The 25,146-nt window shown below is 42.5% G+C and overlaps 1 protein-coding gene across 1 annotated transcript; it reads left to right on the forward strand.

Annotated features, from left to right (window-relative positions):
* The first annotated feature begins 334 nt into the window (after positions 1-334).
* On the forward strand, positions 335-23,267 carry LOC115111929 (heparan sulfate glucosamine 3-O-sulfotransferase 1-like). The gene is made up of 5 exons (XM_029638477.2): positions 335-659; positions 17,692-18,092; positions 18,320-18,584; positions 18,869-19,043; positions 21,124-23,267. The coding sequence occupies exons 2-5, from the start codon at positions 17,856-17,858 to the stop codon at positions 21,350-21,352; spliced, it is 906 nt and encodes a 301-aa protein (XP_029494337.2). The 5' UTR covers positions 335-659; positions 17,692-17,855; the 3' UTR covers positions 21,353-23,267.
* The last annotated feature ends 1,879 nt before the right edge of the window (positions 23,268-25,146 follow it).

Raw genomic sequence — 25,146 nt, forward strand, 5'->3', positions numbered from 1 at the left:
AGAAATCATCAAAATATGCATAGTAACAAAAAGGAGGGAAAGATTCACATGTTAAGTCTTATGTCCCTTCAAAGTGTTGGGATGAAAGATCGACAGAGAAAGTATGTGAAAGACAAATAAATCAGAGAGAAGAATGGGAGAGAGGGGTTGATGGAGAGAGAGCAGGGGGCAGGTGGAAGAGGGAGGAGGGATTTCCCTAAGGGGTCGATGTGTTTGTGCTTGCTTTGCTCTCTCTCTCTCTCTCTCTCTCTCTCTCTCTCTCTCTCTGTCTCTCTCTCTGTCGCTCTCTCTCTCTCTCTCTCTCTCTCTCTCTTTCTGTCGCTCTCTCTCTGTCAGTCGCTCTGACACTCAACGGAATCACACTCAACACCACACTCACACTCACTCACTCTTTTTGACACAGAGGCAGAGACACACACACATTTCCTCAGTGTAACGCGGGGCAAGCACACCACAAACAGCAGAGAATAGGAAAGAGGAAGAAAAGGAAGGAGGGAAATAAAGGAGGAGAGAAGGAAAACATTGAACGGAGTTATCTAACACTTAGATTTTCTCAGAGGCTTTGAAAGGAGATTAGACACAGAGGAGTTGAGAGAATAGGAAAAGAGGAGGAAGACAGCGGAAACCCTAGACACAGGTTCAGTGTCACAGTGACTCAGGTAAGACCTCTCTCTCTCTCTTATTCACACACTGAATTTTTCACACACTTTTAATATTAAGATCCTTTGAAGTATAAAAAAAGATATATACACAATACTTTTTTTTTTTTTTACTTTTAAAATCACTTTTTTTTGTCCATTAAAATAACATCAAATTGATCAGAAATACAGGGTAGACATTGTTATGTTGTAAATGACTATTGTAACTAGATTTTTTTATGGAATATCTACATCGGCATACAGAGGCCCATTATCAGCAACCCTCACTTCTGTGTTCCAGTGGCACGTTGTGTTAGCTAATCCAAGTTTATCATTTTAAAAAGCTAATTGATCATTAGAAAACTCTTTTGCAATTATGTTAGCACAGCTGAAAACTGTTGTTCTGATTAAAGAAGCAATAAAACTGTCCTTCTTTAGACTAGTTGAATATCTGGAGCATCAGCATTTGTGGGTTCAATTACAGGCTCAAAATTGCCAGAAACAAACAACTTTCTTCTGAAACTCATCAGTCTATTCTTGTTCTGAGAAATTAAGGCTATTCCATGCAAGAAATTGCCAAGAAACTGAAGATCTTGTACAAAGCTGTGTACTACTCCCGTCACAGAACAGCACAAACTGTCTCTAACCAGAATAGAAGGAGGAGTGGGAGGCCCCAGTGCACAACTGAGCAAGAGGACAATTACATTAGAGTGTCTAGTTTGAGAAGCAGGCGCCTCACAACGTCAACAGTGAAGAGGCGACTCCGGGATGCTGGCCTTCTAGGCAAACTTGGATTAGCTAACACAACGTGCCATTGGAACACAGGAGTGATGGTTGCTGATAATGGGCCTCTGTACGCCTATGTATATATTCCATAAAAAAATCAGCCGTTTCCAGCTACAATAGTCATTTACAACATTAACAATGTCGACACTGTATTTCTGATCAATTTGATGTTATTTTAATGGACAAAAAATGTGATTTTATTTTTAAAACAAGGACATTTCTAAGTGACCCCAAACTTTAGAAAGGTAGTGTATATTTGATGTTTAATTTGGCCTTAATTGGCTATTAATTTTATTTGGCTATTAGTCCATACAAACGCATTGAATAACAGATTCACTACATGGAAACATACATAGACAGTCCCCAAAAAGTTTGTTCTGAAGTGTCTGTTTAATACCAAAAATAAGTGGTTAAATACATGTAAAAAAATATTTATATAAAACATGTTTGCCGATCTTTACTATATCTCTCAGATATAGGAAAGATCAGGAAACATTTACAAATTATACATGTACTGTATAGTTCCATAAAATGTTTCAACTGGCAAGTACGTGTTTGTGTGTAGGCCAAACTGCTCGGACGCTACAGACAGATGTTGGCAGATTGGCTGTACCGTCTTAAGAGGAGTCCCAAGACGCTTGTGGTGTTCGTAGAGCGTAAGAACACCATTGTGTTCGTGAGAGTCTCATCTTTCTATAGAAGGGTAATTAACCTCTCGGACGCTACATACGATTTTGTGAGAGAACCGTTTTTTTGGGGAAGTCTCATGGTCTAGCAAACACCGCTTTAGCTCTGTCACCACAGATGCATAAGTGCGACATCGGGGGATGCGGTGGATTGAGATGCATCGGTAGCTAAAACAGACAGATTGTTATGTGGATTTTTTTATTATGCTAATTACATTTCTGCAGGGGTCCGGACATCGGCTCTAGGGGTTATCCTAAATTCAATGACATGGTGACATTAATTGAAGTCGGTGGCCAGTGGGAGTGGTCTGTGAATGTCACTTTGGTGTGTGTGTGTGTGTGTGTGTGTGTGTGTGTGTGTGTGTGTGTTCATGCGTGCGTGCGAAATATAGATGCTGGTAGAGAGAGGAAGAGAGAGAGAGAGAGGGAGAGAGGGGGGACAGATAGATGCTCACACAGAGAGAGAGAGAGAGAGAGAGAGAGAGATTTATGACATGGTCTTTTAAGCAACAGCTAGTGGTATGTGGATAGACAGGTAGTGGTGGTGGACACACAGCATGTGTTGTGGGCTGCATATATTACACACCCATAGTGAATCACAACTCCAGCGAAGTATAAACCACAACTGCCTTGGACTCTGAACATCATATTCATGATAGTCATATCCGTCATGTTGTAAGCCAACCTCTCTAACTAATCTGGCATGTGTGACAGTCACTGTACTAGCGGTAGTTCACAACTCCAGGGTAGTGAAAACCAACCACAACAGTCTGATTCAGTATGTGAATATTATGTTCTTGATCCTGTCATATCAATCATGTTGTGAGTAAGCCAACAAACCTCTCGAACTCATTCAAGATTCATTGTAAATCAATTGCCAAAGTAGGGGTTTTTGCCATTCTCTTTTTATGCTAATTTAAAATGAACCCACAAAATGTATATTTTCAGATTTCCCCTTCCCATTTCCAGCAAGCTTGAGGAAACCACCAGCCAAAGGAGTAAAAGTAAAACTATCCAAACAATGTTTGACCTTTGTAATGTTTGGAAAGTGTAGATGTGGTACGAGAGATACGGAGGGAGCGATAATGGGAGGGAGTGACGGAGAGGGGGAGTGATAGGGAGGGGGCGAGATAGAGAGTGGGGGAGCGATAGAGAGGGTGAGAGACATGGTCAGAGTGAATAGAGCCTCTGTCTCTGAATCAGTCACTAACCGGGACAACAGCACCATGTGATGTGAGGAGTTGTGGCTTTATCTTTATCAAGACATCCTGTGGCTCATCAAAACAAAATCCCCACATGGCCGGGTCAAGAGTGCATTATGACTGATTCAGGGATAAACCTTTTACTACGCCAATAGTGGTACCATTAGTTTGTTTTAGCTGTCTTAGAAAGTAATGTAAAAAAAATCACATACAACTGTACTTTGAAAAATAGTTATTTTTATCATACAGAGTGTGCCCTGGTGTACTGTACATTAAAACCTCTCTTCATTCAGACTGCATTCACCTCCTAAGCAGAGTCACAAAGGCACTGTTACATATGGATGAGGTTGACTCTGTCGTAATACCATACCCTGGCTTTGACACACTGTGTCCTCAAGCTAACTGAGTCAATGCTCAGTCAGAAACTATGATGCATGTGTGGGAAAATGGATTGAACCCATATTGATAAAGCTGCTGTTGACATGGAGATATGGAAGCCATAGAGAGGGTGTCAGGTAGCCTACTGTCTCAGATCGTTGAAGAACCCCCTAATTGATCCTGTAAATCACTCTGGATAAGAGCGTCTGCTAAATGACCAAAAATGTTAGAGAGGGACAATGAAGAGATAGGTGATGAGGGGGAGAGGTACAAAGATAAACAGAGAGAGTGAGAGATATACATAAACAAGAGACAGAGAGAGATATACATAAACAAGAGACAGAGAGAGATACACATAAACAAGATAGAGAGAGCGAGAGTAAAAGAGAGAGAGGACAGACAGTTCATACAGTGTGCTTCAGTGGTTATAATTACATACATGAGAGAGAGAGTGAGAGACAGTGAGAGAGAGAGAGAGAGAGAGAGAGAGAAAGTCACCCAGCCTCCCTGTGCACTGGCCTGCACTGTATAAGGGGTCTCTGTCCGTCACTGTGTCACCTGGCCCTGGTCACTGAGTGTCACCTGGTCACTGAGTGTGTGAGTGCAGGCCAGGCTGTGTGGAAACTGTGTGTTTGGGCACATTAGGAGGCATTAGCAGGGGGAGCTTGCGAAGCAGCTGTGAATAATACATGGACATTATTTATGAGCAGAGAGCATGTCCTCTGGAGGGCAATGAGGCGCATGCTACGGCTACACACTCCAAAAAGTTACAGTGGGAGGGGGGACGGGAAGTGTTTGTTTACTTTACACTGTAAATCGATAGAATCGACAATACCTTTCCCAGTATATTTTCTCACCAGAAATAGCCAACTGTTGATAATATGGAGGTCATCTAGCGGAGTGTTATTTAACTAAGTGAGTGTGTATTTAGCTGAGTGCTAACAGTGTGTGTTTACAGGAGCTCAGGGAGAAAGTTCATTCATCTGGCAGTCCTCCACCATGTCAGTTAGAGTTGGGGCAAAGATCCTCTCACCTTACAGTACGGGTGGCACAAGTGCACAATGACCTCAGCTCATCATAGACACACACACACACACACACACACACACACACGCACACACGCACGCACACACTAATCTTTGTGGAGACAGAGTCAGTGTTTGCTAGACCATCACACTCCAGTTGGTTTAAGGAGAGGTGACAGGACCACCCACTGACCACCAGATGGAGGGAGCAGGAGAGGTCCCACATTACACAGACACCAACAGACAGACGGACAGATGGACACACTGACTGTGTTTCTGGGGTTGGGCTAGGTCTGGCTCTTTGGGTCTGGGGTTAGCTCTTTGGGGTTGCTGGGCAGTGGTTAAGATAAAGTGCGATAAAGTGGGGCAGAGAGTCAGGACAGGGAGCTCTGGGTGGGCTGTTTGGGTGGGCCTAGTCTGTGTGGTCATGAAGCCCCTGGGTAGGATTAGGGTCAGGGGAGAAGAGTAGTAGGGTGGAAGGCTGGAGGGAAAAGGGCATCGGAGAGGAAATGCCAATATAGGACTGGACTCTAAAGACCAAGTCCTATAACACACCCACTGACTGAAAGAACTTCCATGCTGTTGTGTCAATCAATCAAATCCAATCAATCCAATTTGTATCATATTTATCAGTTTGTAACTGTAAACTGTCTGTCCCCTAAAATCAGACCAAGGACACCAGACAGTGACATTGGCAAATCTCTGTTGGGCAATACTGTACACTGTACATAGCATTGGTTTGATCTTGATGGTGAAAACACCATAGGAGGGGTTTAAGCTGAAAGCCCAAGGTGGGAGTGAGGGATGAGGGAGGGACTGGGGATCGCACTCATTAATTTCCAGTCACAATGAGAGCCTGAGGACTTGGGGTATGGGGAGAGGAAGGGCGGAGAGGTAGGGTGAGAGGGTGGTGAGCAAGAGGGTGAGGAGGGCGATGGTAATAGTCTTAAGTGCTTGGTCAATCAAAACCCCCACGCTAAAACCCTGAAGTTCTAATGTTTCCACCTCCGCCCCCCTCGTCTCAGTGTGTGTGTGTGTGTGTGTGTGTGTGTGTGTGTGTGTGTGTGTGTGTGTGTGTGTGTGTGTGTGTGTGTGTGTGTGTGTGTGTGTCAGTCTGGAGAAGCAGTGGTGTATACAGCACGGAGGCACACAGGCTATTAGACATGTCACAGAGAACCACTATGAGAATACGAGGGACAGATAGAAGGACAGGAAGCGAGAAGGACACAGAGAGAGAGAGACAGACAGACAGACAGACAGACAGACAGACAGACAGACAGAAAGAAAGAAAGAGCCACCCTCTTCCCTTTTCATCTCACCTGCCGAATCAACTAGCCCTGAAAATGGATGGCGCTGCGGCGTTGGGGCCATACCCGGCCGGGTATATTACTTCTACCACCCCTCTTTCTTTGTCAGTTCCTCTCTCTCCCCCCCTTCCTTCATCTCTCCATCTTAGTCTCATGGTCCCAGGTGAGAGGGTTACAAAGAATGATTTTAGGTCCTTCTCTCCTCATTCCTCTCCTTTTGCTCTCCACCTTACAGCAAATGTTTTTATTTTATTTAATCAGGCAAATCAGTTACAAACACATTCTTATTTACAATAACGGCCTACCGGGGAACAGTGGGTTAACTGCCTCGCTCAAAGGCAGAACAAGAGATTTTTACCTTGTCAGCTCAGGGATTCGATCCAGCAACCTTTCGATAACTGGCCCAACGTTCTAACCACTAGGCTACCTGCCACCACTATCATCTTACTTACTATTTCTCTTTCTTTATTTCTCTCCCTCTTTCCCTCTCTCCTCCTGTCTTCATCTCTTCCGTACCCTCTTCCCATATTAAATCTAGATAGGCAGAGTTCAGGACCCACGTTGGTGGGAAAAGTATCCAAAACCTTAATAGAAAGTGAAAGTCACCCAATAAAATACTACTTGAGTAAAAGTCTAAAAGTATTTGGTTTAAATATACTTTATTATCAAAAGTAAATGTTAAGTATCAAAAGGACAAATAAAAGTATAAATAATTTCACATTCCTTATATTATGCAAACCAGACGACACAATTGTATTGTTGTTTTTTAAATTTACAGATAGCCAGGGTCACACTCCAACACTCATAGTTTACAGGTGAAGCATTTCTGTTTAGTGCTTCGGCCAGATCAGAGGCAGTGTGTGAATTGGACCATTGTCCTGTCCTGCTAAGCATTCGAAATGTAACGAGTACTTTAGGGTGTCAGGGAAAACGTATGGAGTAAAAAGTACATTACCTTCTTTAGGAATGTAGAGAAGTAAAAGTAAAAATTGCAAAAACTATAAATAGTAAAGTAAAGTACAGATACCCCCCAAAAAATACTTTAGTACCTTAAAGTGTTTTACTTGAGTACTTTCCACCACTGTTCACTAGCCCATAATGATATTGACCAGACAGACCTCCCCCATATGTCTACACCCATACGCACATCCCCCAAACCACATACACACACCCTTGCTCATATACAGTACAGTACACAGATGCACACACACCCTGCCCACACACATAGATCCTAATTGACTCTGTCACAGACTCTCGGTGGACACAGACTCTCGGTGGACCCACACACAGACACACACACAGACAGATCAGAATTGACTTTCTCTTGACAACAAACAGCCAGTGAAATGAGTGACTGTAGTTTGGTACCAGGAGCTACACAAGCACACAAGATCCATCACGGTTTATTGAGAAAGAGGAGTAAAAGAGGAAGTGAGAGTAGTCCCCGTATCCTGCTTTCACTCCATCAGTGATCCACGTGTCAAACCTGGTTGTTTATATCCACTGTGATGTAATGTGCCAGATAGTGACAGCAGGCTGTCAGAGCTACAGTACGTTACTGTGTGAAAACCAACATATGTGCTACATTGGACAGTGAGCATGTAAACAAGGGTGTGTGCGTGAGGGGGGGAGTTGTGTGTTTGAGTGTGTGCGTGCACACGTGTGTGTATTGGTTGGCTGATATGTGGGTGAAGGGAGCTGCCTGTATGCATCTGTGCGCTCTTAGCTACCTCTGTGCGCTCTTAGCTATCTCTGTGCACTCTTAGCTACCTCTGTGGGCTCTTAGCTACCTCTGTGGGCTCTTAGCTACCTCTGTGGGCTCTTAGCTACCTCTGTATGCTCTTAGCTTCCTCTGTGCGCTCTTAGCTACCTCTGTACGCTCTTAGCTACCTCTGTACGCTCTTAGCTACCTCTGTGCATTTGTTTCAAGCCTACATCTGTGCATGTAACTGTGTGTGTGATTCAGCATCAGGAGTCAGCGCTCCACACTACACTAGACTGTACCCTGGGACCTTCTGGTGCAGCTAAACAGACTGACAGGCAGCCTGTTATCTTTCTCTTTCTGACTGTCTGTCTGTTTTAACCTATCCAAATCTAAATGGCACAGGCTGCCATGTTAACACACACACATGCACACACACACACATGCACTGCCCTGTGCCAGACTGCCATGAACAGTAAACTCACACTCCAGACATTAGCCTGGGGTGTATGCCAACGCCTGCGCCCAGACACACTTGCATGCCAGAGGCATCTTTAATTAGATCCCAAACACACACACACACACACACACACACACACACACACACACACACACACACACACACACACACACACACACACACTCCCCCGAAACACCCTGTTTTTAACCCAGACACCCCCCTGCCAATCTCTCTGACACACACACACACATACACACATCACCATCCTCATTATCAATGCGCCATACACACACAGACTATAGAGAGCTCTTTTGAGTGTTTGATACGATTGACCCAGATCTTAAAGCGCGAATGGCTGGGGAGGGGGAGAAAAGTGTGTCTGGGGTGGGGTGTGTGTGTGTGAGGGGGGAGAGGGTTGGGCGGCTGGTGTGGAGTTTTTGTAAAGAGTCTAATTTGAAACCCAGTCGGGGATCGGTGGGCAGATTTCTGCAGTCAGTGTCTTTGCTGGAGAGAAGGGAAGAGAGAGACAGAAAGAGCAAGAGGGAGAAGGAGTGAGAAAGAGAGGGGGCAGGGAAACAGAGACTTTCTGGACCCCGATAACAGGCGTTATCTCCAGAACGTCTCCCTCCCTTTCCACCCTCCCTCTCTTTTCAACCCTCATTCTTCTGAAGAACGGGATCTGATGTTCAAACTTAAGCCTGTTCATGTAAAGGAGGAGTACACGCCGAGGGGCTTCTTAAGGCTTTAGGAGTGCCTTTTTGGCACACAAACACACACAGATACTATAACAAATTCAGATGCTGCATGGGCTCAAGAAGACATCATTAGTCTTACTCCTCAAGGTTTTGACCAGTCTGTCAATGAAATAGACGTTGTCATATAGACACATTCCCCCAGCCGCATTCTGAAAAGTCGCACACACAGTTCTTCCCCAGAAAGGGTAGCTTGCCTGTGACAGGAGTTGTTCCTGACCATGTGAAGTGAACAGGAAACACGAGTGTTTACCTAGTCAGGTCATACAATTAGAAAGTATTCCAGATCCTACATTTGACTACAGCTTAAAATGTTCTGTCTTTGTTGTGAAAGCTAGCTTCGTTGTGGTAGCTAGTTTATGGAATAGCAAGAAAATGTTTGAAGTAGTCCCAAACTCATGCAATGAGTATGACAGATTTGTCTCTCTCATGTCCTTGTTGAATTTGTTTATAGATCTCCCTTGGATGATTTTTGTCTATCCACACATGGAATGAAAATATAATGAGACTATATGAAGATTTTCTTTGTCATTTGTGTGTGCAAATACATTATATTGAATAATATGGTTGGGTTTGTTGTGATAGTTGACTGAAAGAATGATAACACATTCACAGTAGTAATATATGACATTTGGCTGAAGGTTTTATCCGAAGCGACTTGCATGCATTTTTCAGAAGGGTGGCCCCAGCGGGAATTGAACCCGCGACCCTGGTGTTGCAAGCGCCACTCTCTGAGAAAGAGAAAGGAGGAGACCGAGAGAGAGAAAGGAGGAGACCGAGAGAGAGAAAGGAGGAGACCGAGAGAGCAACAGAGAAACAAATGGAGAGAAGGAGACAGTAAGAAATAGAGAGAAAGAAACAGACATAAACAGAGAAACAGAGAGAAAGACATAGAGAGACTTTATCTACTGTCCAACAGCCTTGGTGATATGGCTAGGCTGGCAATCAACTGGATTTCACCATGCCACCCCCTACTAGGGCCAATCTCATTGCCTGCGTTACACACACACTCCCGCTGAGAACACACACACACACACACACACACACACAGGGGACAAACACACAGACTACATCTGTCCCCTCCATCCCTACCCGCCTTCCCTCCATCCCTCCCTCTGTCCCTCTGTGCAGGATAATCCCCGACACCCCCAACCACAAATACCAGCACCCACCAAAAGATAGTTCTAAGGCACAGAACGGCAAACAGAGACGTGTGTTCATATACACACACACAAAGAGTAAACACATGCAGATTGAGATACAAAGTAAGAAGCAGCTCACCAAACCATGCAATATTGAAACTAACAAAATCCACACACCCATAAACTAGCCAAGAAAAAGCAAGAGGAGAAAGAGAAAACAGAATAAGCACTGCTATATTATATAGTATATTATCAGTTTTCAGGTATGACCCAGATGCAAACAGTGTCGAAGAAACAAAAGTATATTTATAGTACAGGGGCAGGCAAACGACAGGTCAAAGGCAGGCAGAGGTCGGTAATCCAGAGAGGGTGCAAACGGTCCGGAACGGCAGGCAGTCTCAGGGTCAGGGCAGGCAGGGGTTAATAATCCAGTGAGGTGGGGCAAGGTACAGAACGGCAGGCAGGGTCAGGGCCAGGGCAGGCAGAAAGGTCAAAACCGGGAAGGACTAGAAAACAGGAGCAAGGGGAAAAATGCTGGTAGGTTTCACAAAACAAAATGAACTGGCAGCAGACAAACAGAGAACACAGGTATAAATAAACAGGGGATAATGGGGAAGATGGCGACACCTGGAGGGAGGTGGAGACAAGCACAAAGACAGGTGAAACAGATCAGGATGTGACAGTATAATACATCTATATTTCACAAATAATTAGATTCATTAAAGTTTCCTCTCTCAGCCTAGAAATACTGTTAGTCCATGTGGAACTCTCACAGCCCCACTCACCATGGACAATCTAAGCCTTGTTGTTGTGGTTTTTGCATGGTGCCAAATTGGAGTCACAAGGAGTAGCCTGCTGTCTGCTAGTGGGAGAGAAGCTCTCCTATTGAACAGAGCTGAACTAAAAGCTGGCATGAGCAACAAGACCTCACAAAATTGTGAAATTGACTTCAGAATTCAACGTTTGCCCACGGGAGGTAAAACATAGATTTTTGAAGGTTAAGTTGAGGCAGTCATTCTGGTTAAGGGTTAAGGTTTGGGATAAACAAATAAAAGACATGTGCCTAGCACTGGGATCTGCCTGGGCTAGAGGCCCTCCTCTGACTCTATAATGAAACACCAATCCCTCCCCAATCACTCATTACTGTAAAGTCCACTATTAATATGATAAGTGTCCTTTTTTCATGACTTGACCCTTCATACCAAGTATCTAAAAGTAACTGGATGTGCATACACATACTGCCTCTGAACTCCTCTCATATCAGCCGTCTCTGCCAGTGTTGTGATAAGAGCGAGAACATTCATGATGTACTGTGTTTCGGACTGTTCCCAAAGCAAGTTTCTGCCACTCTATTCTTACCGAAATAAAAAGTTGTGCGATTAGAACATTTCAGGGAACTGAGTGTGATGCAACGTGGGATTGTAGAATGATTCATTGATGAGTAGATAAGAGGTTTCTGTGTGCGTTACCATAGCCTTTAGGGTAATTCCTCAGCTATCATGTATTATATTCATGTCTGCATCTTCATGTGAGAGATATATATATAGGGATATAGGACAAAAAGGAGAGGTGAGAGAGAAAAATGTTGAAAGAGAAGAAGAGAATATAGCGAAATGGGGAACGAGAATAATATTAATTTATAAAATGGCTTTTGTAAAGAGAGAGCGAGAGAGAGGGTTCATTCGACTGGTCAATGATCCAAGGCCATCTCAGTTAATGGCCTACCATTGTGACAATGAGTCATCATAATGCTGCATCAAATGTACATGATCCTAGGGGCATTGGCAAACACAATGTAAGTCACTTAATCTATGTGCCCCTAATTGCACCGAATACTTCTGTTTATCCTACAGCTAGTGTATGCAGTAATCATGAGCCTATGAATCAGAGATACACTGTTAGCACTGAGGCGGTATGCCCTAGTAGGAAGACCACTTTGTGCACCCTGCTCCAAAATAAATTACATGAGTAAGTCTACTTCTGATACGCTTCCCAGTAAAGCATTAAAAACAACCAAGCATCCCAGAAAACTGATAAAAATAGCCCATATATGCAGCTTGAGAAACAAGGTCCATGAAGTCAATAACTTGCTTGTAACAGATGACATTTCTGAAACTCTCTGAATACCTTTGATGATACATTGGTAGCAATACATGGTTACAACATCTACCGAAAAGACAGAAATGCCAACGGGGGCGGTGTTCTGGCCAATATTCAGAACCACATTCATTTACATTTTACATTTAAGTCATTTAGCAGACGCTCTTATCCAGAGCGACTTACAAATTGGTGCGTTCACCTTATGACATCTAGTGGAACAGCCACTTTACAATAGTGCATCTAAATCTTTTAAGGGGGGTGAGAAGGATTACTTTATCCTATCCTAGGTATTCCTTAAAGAGGTGGGGTTTCAGGTGTCTCCGGAAGGTGGTGATTGACTCCGCTGTCCTGGCGTCGTGAGGGAGTTTGTTCCACCATTGGGGGGCCAGAGCAGCGAACAGTTTTGACTGCAGTTTTGACTACATTCCTGTAAAGCTTAGAGACTGTTGAAGTAATATGGCTACAGGTTCATCTGTCTCACCTAAAGCCCGTTCTTGTGGGAAACTGCTATAGACCACCAAGTACTAACAGTCAGTATCTGGATAATATGTGTGAAATACTTGATAATGTATGTAATATCAACAGATAAGTATATTTTCTTGGTGATTTAAATATTGACTTGCTATCATCAAGCTGCCCACACAAGAAAAAAAATCAAACTGTAACCAGTGCCTTCACCCTGGTTCAGGTTGTCAGTCAACCGACCAGGGTAGTTACAAACAGCACAGGAATGAAATCATCAACATGTATTGATCACATCGTTACTAATGCTGCAGAGATTTGCTTTAAAGCAGTATCCAAATCCATAGGATGTAGTGATCACAATATATTAGGCATATCTAGGAAAACCAAAGTTCCAAAGGCTGGGCCTATAATAGTGTATACGAGGTCATACAATACATTTTGTTGTGATCCATATGTTGATGATGTGAAAAATATTTGCTGGTCTATGGTGTGTAATGAGGAGCAACCAGATGCTGCACATGACACATTTATGAAATTGCTTATTCCAGTTACTAATAAGCATGCACCCATTAAGAAAATGACTGTAAAAACTGTTAAATCCCCTTGGATTGATGAGGAATTGAAAAATTGTATGGGAGGGATGAAGAGAAATGTATGGCAAATAAGTCTGGCAACCCAACTGATTGGCAAACGTACTGCAAATTAAGAAATCGTGACTAAACTAAATAAAAATAAACTATACTATGAAACAAAGATCAATTATATAAAGAATGATAGTAAAAAGCTTTGGGGCACCTTAAATAACATTTTGGTGAAAAAAAAGCCTACTTGGCTCCATCATTCATTGAATCAGATGGCTCATTCATCACAAAGCCCACTGATATTTCCAACTCCTTCAATTACTTTTTCATTGGCAAGATAAGCAAACTTAGGGATGATATGCCAGCAACAAACGCTGACACTACACATCCAAGTATATCTGACCAAATTATGAAAAACAAGAATTGTCAGTGTGGAAGAGGTGATTTTTTTTGTTGTTGTCTATCAACAATGACAAGTCACCGGGGTCTGACAATCTGGATGGAAAAAAACTGTGGATAATAGCAGTCGATATTGCCACTCCTATTTGCCACATCTTCAATAGCCTACTAGAAAGTGTGTGCCCTCGGGACTGGAGGGAAGCTAAAGTAATTTCGCTACCAAAGAATAGTAAAGCCCCCTTTACTGGCTCAAATAGCCAACCAATCAGCCTGTTACCAACCCTTAGTAAACTTCTGGAAAAAATGGTGTTTTACCAGATACAATGCTATTTGACAGGAAATAAATTGACAACAGACTTTCAGCATGCTTCTAGGGAAGGGCACTCAACAAGCACAGCACTTACACAAATGACTGATGACAGGCTAGGAGAAATTGGTGATAAAATTATTGTGGGTGCTGTCTTGTTAGACTTCAGTGCAGCTTTTGACATTATCGATCATAGTCTGCTGCTGGAAAAACGTATGTGTTTCGGCTTTACACCCCCTGCTATAATGTGGATAAAGAGTTACTTGTCTAACAGTATACACGTCAACTACTACAGCAACTGAAATGACTGCAACAATTAACAAAGTTGCAGTTAGTTTCAGAGTGGGTGGCAAGGACTAAGTATTTCTAAAACTAAATATTTCTAAAACTAAAAGCAATGTACTTGGGACAAAACATTCACTAAACCCTAATCCTCAACTACATTTTGTAAGAAATAATGTGGAAATTGAGCAAGTTGAGATGACTAAACTGCTTCGAGTACACTAGATTGTAAACTGTCATGGTCAAAACATATTGATACAATAGTAGCTAAGATGGGGAGAAGTATGTCCATAATAAAGCACTGCTCTGCCTTCTTAACAGCACTGTCAACAAGGCAGGTCCTACAGGTCCTTGTTTTGTCGCACCTTGACTACTGTTCCGTCGTGTGGTCAGGTGCCACAAAAAAGGCAGCAATGCTGGCCCTTGGATGTACACAGAGAGCTAATATTAAAAATATGCATGTCAATGTCTCCTGGCTCAAAGTGGAGGAGAGATTGACTTCATCATTACTTTATGAGACATATTGACATGTTGAATGCACCTGTCTAAACTAGACTATGTCTGTCTAAACTACTGGCACAAGCTCAGACACCCATGCTAACCCCACAAGACAAGTCCCTCTTCACAGTCCCCAAGTGCAGATCAGACAATGGGAGGCACACAGTACTACAGAGAGCCATGACTACATGGAACTCTATTCCACATCAAGTAACTGATGCAAACAGTAAAATTAGACTTAAAAAATAGAAAAAACACCTTATGGAACAGTGGGGAATGTGAAGCAACACAAACATAGGCACAGACGCATGCATACACACTAACACACGATGGTATACACACACATACACATGGATTTAGTACTGTAGATATGTGGTAGTGGTGGAGTAGGGGCCTTAGGGCATACAGGGGGGTGTTGAAATCTGTGAATGTATTGCAATGTTTTTAAAATTGTATAAACTGCCTTAATTTTGCTGGACCCCAGGAAGAGTAGCTGCTAATGAGGATCCATAATAAATACAAATACAAATTAGCAGAGTGGAAGTCAAGCTGAAAGCGCTGCGTCTCGACAGGAGGGATACTGTATACTCCAACATACCAGGGAGTCACAGGACACACACACACACGGGAAGCATGCAACTTCCCACTGGGACACAATGGTTGAATCAACGTTATTTCTACATAATTTCAATATATACTGAACAAAAATATAAAAGCAACATGCACAAGATCGCTGAAATAAAAAGATCCCCAAAATGTACACCATTCTAGATGATTCTGTGCTTCCAACTTTATGGCAACATTGTACATGATCACCTTTTTACATGATTTGTCAACTCTGCTTGAAATTGATCAGCTTACATACAGTGTATCAATGAAATGTAGATAATGAGTGGAATATATTGTTATATAGAACCCAGGTAGCCCATTTCAGCAGTGCATTGTACACTACACCATCATTTCTAATGGTAACACATAGTGATTCTTTCCACTTTGTCCCATTGAAGCACACTGGCTGATGGAGAATCTTGTAGTATTTACAGCTTTATCCATATATGATTTCCAACGTATATTGATGTCAAATTGCTACATTTATGAGGTAAACAATATTACAGTGTTCAGCAGTTTTCAAACTATAGGGGTAACTAGGCACTACATGCTTTTGGTTCAGTAGTTATCAGTTTTGAGCAGTTTGTTTAAGTAATAGTTAATTATATTGTTAACAAATGACAAGAAAATCATATCAAAAGTAAAGTGAATATTGCATTTTGAAAAGCAGATACTTAGATTGAATATGTATCCAAATCCAAAGAGTGATTTGATGCAGTGAAAAAATGACTTTGTGAATGTGTTCGTTTTGAAACACGAGCCATTTTGATGATCTGTTTTGATTTGTTTTGATAAATCTAAGCGAGTTACTTGTTACTTGTGAAATTTCACCAACGAGATTGAAAAAAACTGTAATATCATACATTATAGAAAAATACTAGCCAGTAGCCACCACTTTCAGAGTAAATTCTTCAAAGACAAACTAAACGAAACACCAGGACAAATCCTCCAGCCTTCATAGCTGACTTGATGAAGGTAATGATGACAAAAGAGACACCAAGCAGGGAGACTAGACAAACCCTTCAGCCTTGATAGCTGACTTGATGAAGGTAATGATGACAAAAGAGACACCAAGCAGGGAGACTAGACAAACCCTTCAGCCTTGATAGCTGACTTGATGAAGGTAATGATGACAAAAAAGAGACACAGAGCAGGGAGACTAGACAAACCCTTCAGCCTTGATAGCTGACCTGATGAAGGTAATGATGACAAAAGAGACACAGAAGAGCAGGGAGACTAGACAAACCCTTCAGCCTTGATAGCTGACTTGATGAAGGTAATGATGACAAAAGAGACACAGAGCAGGGAGACTAGACAAACTCTCGGGGCGGCTGGAGCAACAACATTCCCCTAAGGTGCAATTAAAAAGGAACACAGGAACCGAACACAGGAACCCTCCCCCCCCCACACACACACACAACAAGTGAATAAATAACTCAGCCCCATCAGGCTGGCCTGAACACAATAACAACAATAGAAACAGAGAGACAATGTCAGAGGAAGGATCATGTTACATGTATTGACACCGCTGTGTAGTGATGTTAAGGCCTGGTGAACACAGCAACAAACTATGTCGTCATGGTGCCTTGACTTTGCAATCGCTCTCTACAAGTCCTCCTTCTGTGACTGGTTGCCTGTCTGTTGAGGACAAGTGACAGACAGAACCACCCACGCCAGGACTGAGAGATACCCCACTTATTCCACCAGATGAATAAGATGGAGACTTATCATCTAAATTGTGTGGAACTGTTCATTCTCTGATGTTAGTCCACATCCACATAGTTCAGTGTCCATCACTTCCATGTGGTTATTAAAAAACAAATTGAACTTGAACATTAGCCTACTTTTACCATTTGACATTGCACCAAATACTTTGTTTTTTTCTTTCAATTAATTATTTAATTAACAATATTGCTCCCCAGAGGGGAAACTGAGTTTGACACATGCAGGGACAATACGCATTAGGGCTGGTATCTTTCAAGGATTTTAGTTAATTCGAAATAATGTCATTGTTCACTAGAATCGTTTTTCATTAATTGGGCTATTTTGTATTTAACAATATGGTCTATATACTAGAAACTAATGGACACATGGACACAGATACAATACATTTATAATATATGAATACAGTTATTAAAATATAAATTATCAAAGTTACAATAGATTGCCATTGATTTTCTTTTAATTGCCAAAATCACTGAAGGTTCCAGTGACTTTATAAATTACTGGTAGCTTTGAAACCCTAATACAGACAAGAAGTTCCAGTCTTCATGAGTTCTCTACCCTAAATGTAGCTCATTTATATGACCTAAAATATGAACTCAGATATTTAAAACTACTTTTGACAGTGGAAAATAACTCTTCATTTGCAGTATCTTCACTGAAGACCCTTGGATCCTGAACCCATTTCACCTAGGAGCCCCTACCCCCACCCTCCTCCTCGCCCCAGCCCCACAGCCTGTGGGTATCTTCCTGTATCTGTGTGTGTGTACCTCCCCCCTCCTCATCCTCCCACCTCCAGAGCCCATAGTCCACCATGCTGTGGACTGTTCTCCTAGCCCTGCTGGTTCTCCTCCTGCTGCAGACCCAGCTATGTGTCTGTCTACGGGTGCTCAGAGTTGCTGGCTATTCTTCCCCCTCATCCTCCCCCTCTCGTAATGCCACCAAGCAGCGACTACCTGGAGCCATCATCATCGGCGTGCGTAAAGGTGGCACCAGGGCCCTCCTGGAGATGCTCAACCTCCATCCGGACGTAGAGGTGGCCAATGCTGAGGTAATGATAAATAGAAACATCATCATGACCATCTCAACTTAAATTGTAAAGCACTTTCACACAATAGACTACTCTCAAAGCTTTAACATAATGGTATGAAAATAGTCATGCAGCATAACAGAATGAAAGAACAAGATAAAATCCTAGAATGCAGACTTTACAGAAGTACATTTTTTGGGGGGGTGGGGGGGTAAGGTATTAAACAACCCTACATACTTTCTTTTTAGGTGCACTACTTCAACGTGGAAGAGCACTACCGACGTGGGCTGGCGTGGTATCGTGCCCAGATGCCCTTCACCCTGCCTGGGCAAGTGACGGTGGAGAAAACCCCTGGCTACTTTTCCTCTCCCCAAGTCCCTCAGCGGGTCTGGGAGATGAACCCTGCTGTCCGACTCCTGCTGATCGTCCGGGACCCCGCTGAGCGTCTCGTCTCCGACTACACCCAGGTTCTCCATAATAGGGTGACCCGCCACAAGCCCTACAAGTCTCTAGGTAAGTTGCACTGAGGTTAGAGTGGTGACCCAGTAACCGAAAGATTGCTAGTTCAAGTCCCAGGCGATAGATAATTGGGGGCGGCTTGTGTCAGATCACCACCATCATTCACTTGAGAAATGCAGTTAACAACAAAAATGTAAATCCATCCAGTGCTCCATACCTCAGATCCTGTTCCTCTTAACCTATATATGTGCCAAGAGTTAGGAAAAAGCAAAGACAATATACATTTCTGCTCTAAATATTATATTATATTCTACTCTATTTCATGTATTCTATTGTAGAAGAGCTGCTGCTCCGCCAGGGCCACATTGACCCGGCCTACAAAGCCCTGCAGAGGAGTCTGTACCACCAACACCTGGACCGCTGGCTGGAAGTCTTCCCCAGGGAGCAGGTCCATGTGGTGGACGGAGAGGCCCTCATCAGAGACCCCTTCCCAGAGCTCCGGAGGGCGGAGAGGTAATGTTATACCTAATGTAATTTTTGGGTGTGTTCCAAAAACACACCCTCTGGTCAAAAGTAGACATTACAAGATTCTGACCTTACGATCACTGATCATCTTCCCTGTAAGGTCGGAACGGCAGGCTGCCCAGGAAACCATGGAGCCGGCATGAGATATAGCTCAGGAAAACATACCTCAATCCAGGGATGGAGATGCTAGGTAGCCAAAGCCACAGCAGACATTTTCAAAGGATAGTCAGTCAATCAGCTCCTTTGTTGTTCAACATGACATTCCATAATGGGATGGCTAGTCAAAAATACTACACTATATAGGAAATAGGGTACAATTTGGGACACAGGCTTATACTTGAATAAAATGGCCTAAGTTAAACTTTATCACCACGCACTTTAACTTGTAGCCTACATATTTAACCAACCGTGCTTTTTGAATACATTTAGCCTCATGTCTATTGTTGGTAAAAATTCACAGAGATGAGCACCCCAAACACAACGAACTGGAAGTTCATTGAAAGGACCCGGAAATAGCAGTCTTCTTCTTATTCATCTTATATGTTATTATGGCGGTCCACAAACACACGTTAGAGGTGCATGCCGCCACCTACTGTACAGGTGGTAAACTATAGAAAAAATATCCATTGTATTAAAGGGGGATAAAAACGACATCATGTAAACAAACAAAAACAGACACAAAAAAAATAACATCACATTACATTTACATCCCTACACAGGCTGAGGGGCATGTGAGGGCAGAGCATCCTTTGACAAGATTTCTTGCAATGCCTCGGCTGTAAACTCACTGAGTCCAAAAAAGCATACTGCTGCACGATAATTCAAATGTTGTCTGATTTCTTCTTTGTTTGTGCTGTGCAGTTTATGACCACTGCAATAAATGCTGCAAAGTCCACCTTTTCTACATGTTATATATCAGGATCCCTTGATTGCCGAGAAACATTCACTGGTGCAGTCTCAATTACCATGGCGTCTTCAACGCCACTTGCTCCTTCAACTCTTTTCTCCACCTCCAGATAGGAGACAAGCTGGACAGCCCTTATTCTCCCCACCTCTGTCTCCTTCACCCTAACAGCGCAATCCAGGGACTAGGGCATATGTTCGCCACCACCAGTGGAGGCTCCTGAGGGGAGGACGGCTCATAATAGTGGCTGGAACTGAGCAAATGGAATGGCATCAAACCATGTGTTTGATGTATTTGATACCATTCCACTTATTCCTCTCCAGCCATTACCACGAGCCCATCCTCCCCAAATAAGGTGCCACCAAACCCCTGTGGCCACCACAGTTGCAGCATATAACCTCGTTATATCCCCCCTATCTGCATACACTTGAGACATGCCCAAATCTTTTGCATTTATTAAACTGGAGGAGCTTAAGAACAACATCTCTTAAAGGTTATTTCATAAAGCCTAGCTTTACACGAGAAGGGAGAGACATTATAATATGGACGAAGTGAGTTTCCTTTCTCCATTCGCCACACAGGTCAGTCATCATGCACTAATCACAGGTATATCATCTGCATCCACTTCATGAGCAACCCCAGAGACAGGCGCCCTGCTTCGTAAATCCAAACACAAAACTGCATTCCAAAATATTTTCAAGGCGCAGAGTATGTTCCACGGACACACAAAAAAACGATCTAAAACCAGAATTTGCGGCTGCCACCAACGCCACCTCACCCAATGCACCCATGAAACTTCTTAGCTTCCATCACAACTTTACTTGTTTCCTTTCTTTTTCATGACTGTTGCCCACTCATTCTCACTCTCATCTTTATCCGACCCGCCATCAGTTTCGAACAGAACATCCGTTTCTGCCATCTTCCCATTGGCCTGAATAAAAAATGGCCTCAAAGAGAAGATCCTTTCATGGCCCACCTGTTACTTTTGTCTGTATGTAACTTATATTGTGTAAAATGCTATTCAGTTGCCTCATTGAGGAGATTAAAGTTTTTAATCTAATCCCATCTAATGTAGGCCGTCATTGTAGTAGGCCATCATCGTAAATAAGAATTTGTTCTTAACTGACTTGCCTAGTTAAATAAAATAAAATAAATTATCTATAGGTTCCTGGACCTGCTGCCCCGCATCACTCCCTCCAACTTCTACTTCAACACAACTAAAGGTTTCTACTGCCTCCTCTCTGCTGGGGGCCATGACAAGTGTCTGGATGAGTCCAAGGGGAGGCCCCACGCTCCTCTCAGCTCCCGGGCCTTCAGGAAGCTCTGCCGATACTTCAAAGAACCCAACCGCCTGTTCTTTGAAATGGTGGGACGTTCCTTCTCCTGGTGCTGACTGTGCATCAAGAAACAAAAGGCCCTTTATTGCTCTGATACCACCTTTAATGGGACAGAGAGAGGGGACAGACAGGGCCAACTGGAGATATTGGCCATAATAGCAAATATTTGGGAAGCCTTTGAAATGGTCACCTGTTCCCTATGTAGTGCACTACTTTTGGGCAGAGTGGGTACCATTTAGAACGTAATCTTAGAGACTCTTCGAGACACTAAGAGCAGGTCAACAGTGAAAAGACATTGGCCTGTGTGAAGTTACTGTTGATTGATTGGACGGATAGATAGATTGGTGTGTTGACTGTCAGGTAAGGGGGTGGATGGGATGAATGGATGAATAGATTGATGTGCAGACTGTTGGGTGTGCGGGTGGATTAATTTATGTGTTAATTGAAGGGTGTGGGTGGATGAATTGACTGAGAGATGAAAGGATAAAACCACAGATGCACACAGACGATTTTAAAGATCTTTAGAGGTGTTACGTTTTGAATGTTCTCAATTGTCTTACTGTCAATGAGCTGAACCAAGCCAGGCCTGGGAGTGAAAAGCACAACAAGCATAGACTGTATAAGATAACTCTCACTGAGGGACACTATTTCTAACTACCCATAGAAATAGATGCTGGGTACATTCAATATGGCAGCTGGTCCACCCATCACGGAACATTGACTTGAATGGGAATATCCATTCTAGTGATCTGTTTTTTTTTTTTTTTAATCGTACTACCTGCTGGAGAACATGAACTGAAGTGCCCATTCTCTAATACTGTATGCCTGGTGGTCCTAATAGCACCTGATCATGACTCTTGCTGGTGCCTGTCATTGTTGGCCTTGGTTGCACAAACTGGAATGAAATCAAGTGTAAGAAAATAATTACAATAAACTGTGCCATACAATTGTATCGTGAACAATCACGACAAAAACAAATCTTGTCATTTTGATGGTCATTAAAATGAGTTTCAGAGCAGATACCATTGGAGGAAATGTATAAGTGTACAGAAAATAGAGGGTAGAAGAATGCTTTGAAATTAGATGGGGCTTATTGTTGCACTATAACTGAATGCTTAATTGCATAAAAGGTCAGTCCATCTGAAGATCTACTGTACCCATATGAAGCTATTTCAAACCGAGTCTGAAGATTGAGACTGCTTACCATTTTCACAAAATCGTTTACCATTGTAAAAAGTATGCCTGTGAGCTAAAATAATGTCCTCATTTAGATAATCATGTGTACTTATCTTGTTATTATTCTAATATTTTACTATCAAATGTTCAATAGAAATGTATATTTTTGGGATTGTTGAATTTAGATTTGAAGGTGTTTGAGCTGTAATGCATTGTAAGTATGTTTTCTAAAATCGTCTTCAATAAATGTGTACTGTTGTACTTTAACCCAGAGAAAATAACTATATTTAATAGAACATAGCGATGGGGGGGGGGGGGGGGTACCAACTAAAATACATTACTAGGCCTAGACAGAACGTATTGTAAAGATCATATTGTAATGTCTGCTTCCAACCCACTCTCAAAACCCTAGATCCCCTGAACGCAGCTCACTCTCCAGATCCCAATCACCTGAATTCGAATCACCTGTTCACACACCTGTATGTCATTATTACACATTATTTTGTTCAGTTCTTTGCCCCCATCACTTTGAGGTATTATTTGTTTTGCGACACAAGTCTATCGGAGCAGTTTTTCCCGTGATTTACTCCTCCCTTGTATGATAGTTTTTGCCTGACTCACTATCGGATTTCCTGTAATCTACCTATTTCCTGATCTCCCGGACAACTAGCCTTTTCACTGCCTGTACTGTTGCCCTTTTGGACCCCTGTGTATGACCTTCTGCCTGCCCCTGGACCCAGCTACCTGCCTCCTCCTGTGGTTCTTTGCAATAAACACCTGCTGCGCTTAAAACCAGCTCTCTGTCTCCTATCGTGTTCATTACACATATGTCCTATCTCAGCAGGTCAAATACATAATAACACGTAGGGCTTTAAATACACATACAGTGTGTTGACTTTTAACAGTTGTGTGTAAGTCTAATACATGTATTAGCTCTACACTTACAACAGTTACAGGTCAGCACCATGTATGTGCTATTCTAAAATATAGTCAAACCACAATCTCTATTATTATTATTATTATGTATGTTCAATCAGGTTCATAATTATTGGTAACCTTGAAAAGATGAGTAAAAAAGTATATATATATATTTTTTTAAAGTGAAATTATATTATTTTACACCAGGGTTGCCCAACTGGAGGCCTGCGGGTGTTTTTATTTAGCCACCCAAGTTGATGATGCTTAACCAGGGCCCCAGGACCAGTGGAAGCAAAATAGCCCCATAACATCAAAGAAGCACCACCATATTTCAAGGGAAAGGGGATAACTAGTCAGTTGCAAAACTGAATGCATTCAACCGAAATGTGTCTTCTGCATTTAACCTCTGAATCAGAGAGGTGTTGGGGGGCTGCCTTAATTGACATCCACATCATCAGTGCCTGGGGAGCAGTTGTTATTCAGGGCCTTGCTCAAGGGAGGAACATCAGACTTGTTTCTACCTTGCCAGCTCAGGGATTCAAACCAGCGACCTTTCAGTTACTGGCCCAACACTCTTAGCCACTAGGCTACCGCAGGTATGAGGTACTTTTATTCATATGCTTCCGTTTTATCAATGCCAAACCCACCACTGGTGTGCGTGTGGCCAAATAGCTCTATTTTCATGTCATCTGGCCATAGCACCGCCTGGAGTTTGATAAATGGCACTGGCACTTGGACTGGAACCCTGCTTTGGGTAAGATGACCTGAAAATAGAGCTATTTGGCCACACACACACCAGCGCTGTGTTTGGTGTTGAAAAACAGAAGCATATGCAGAAAAGTACCTCATACCTACAGTAAAATATGGTGGTGGATCTTTGATATTATGGGGCTATTTTCTTTTTTAGATAGCAGTGTGATGTCTGTAACACCAGCAAGACAATAACCCCAAGCACTAATCAGAATCCACAAAGAAATGGTTAATTGACCACAAAATCAACATTTGGCAATGGCCATCTCAATCTCTGGACTTGAACCTGATTGAAAAGCTGTTTTGAATTGAAGAAGGCACTCCATAAGAGCAAATGAAGTATATCAAGGATCTGGAAAGATTCTGTATGGAGGAATGGTCTAAGATCCCTCCCATCTTGTTCTCCAATCTCATAAAACAGTTAAGAAAAAGGCTTAGCGTCGTTATCCTCGCAAGGGATATTGAAAACGGGTGCCAATAATTTTGTCCCTTATCCTTTTGATATTTACTTGTTAAAAAAAAAATCTCTTTCTATGAGGAATAATATTTGCATAGAATAACATAATTTCCCAATTTTTTGGAGCATACAATATAGCTCAGTATTTGTATAATGTTTTTAAAGTATTTTTTGCACATCTTTATCAAGGGTGCCAATAATTATGAACCTGACTGTGGTTGTTCAAGTGCTTTGATATCTATCTTTGTTGTGACAGTCTAATACTGGATAAACATGTAGACTGTAAATGCAGGTTGACAGCAGAAAGTTCATCTCTGGGTCAGACTCAACAGCGAGGAGGCAGCGGTGTAGTGGAGGCTAAACGCAAGTAAACACTTTTTTTGCTGTACAGTTTACTCACCTTTTGCAGAAAAATGTATTGAAAGTGTAGGAAGTTTACACACCTATTTTTTTTTTTACCACTACCACACTTTGAGTAGGGTAAAGGTCACAAGTGACGACAAAGAAACAGACCTTGCCCAGGTGTGTGTTTGGAGAGAGAAAGAAAGA

The sequence above is a fragment of the Oncorhynchus nerka genome, linkage group LG27 (genome assembly GCF_034236695.1).
Source record: "Oncorhynchus nerka isolate Pitt River linkage group LG27, Oner_Uvic_2.0, whole genome shotgun sequence".
NCBI classification, from domain to species: domain Eukaryota; kingdom Metazoa; phylum Chordata; class Actinopteri; order Salmoniformes; family Salmonidae; genus Oncorhynchus; species Oncorhynchus nerka.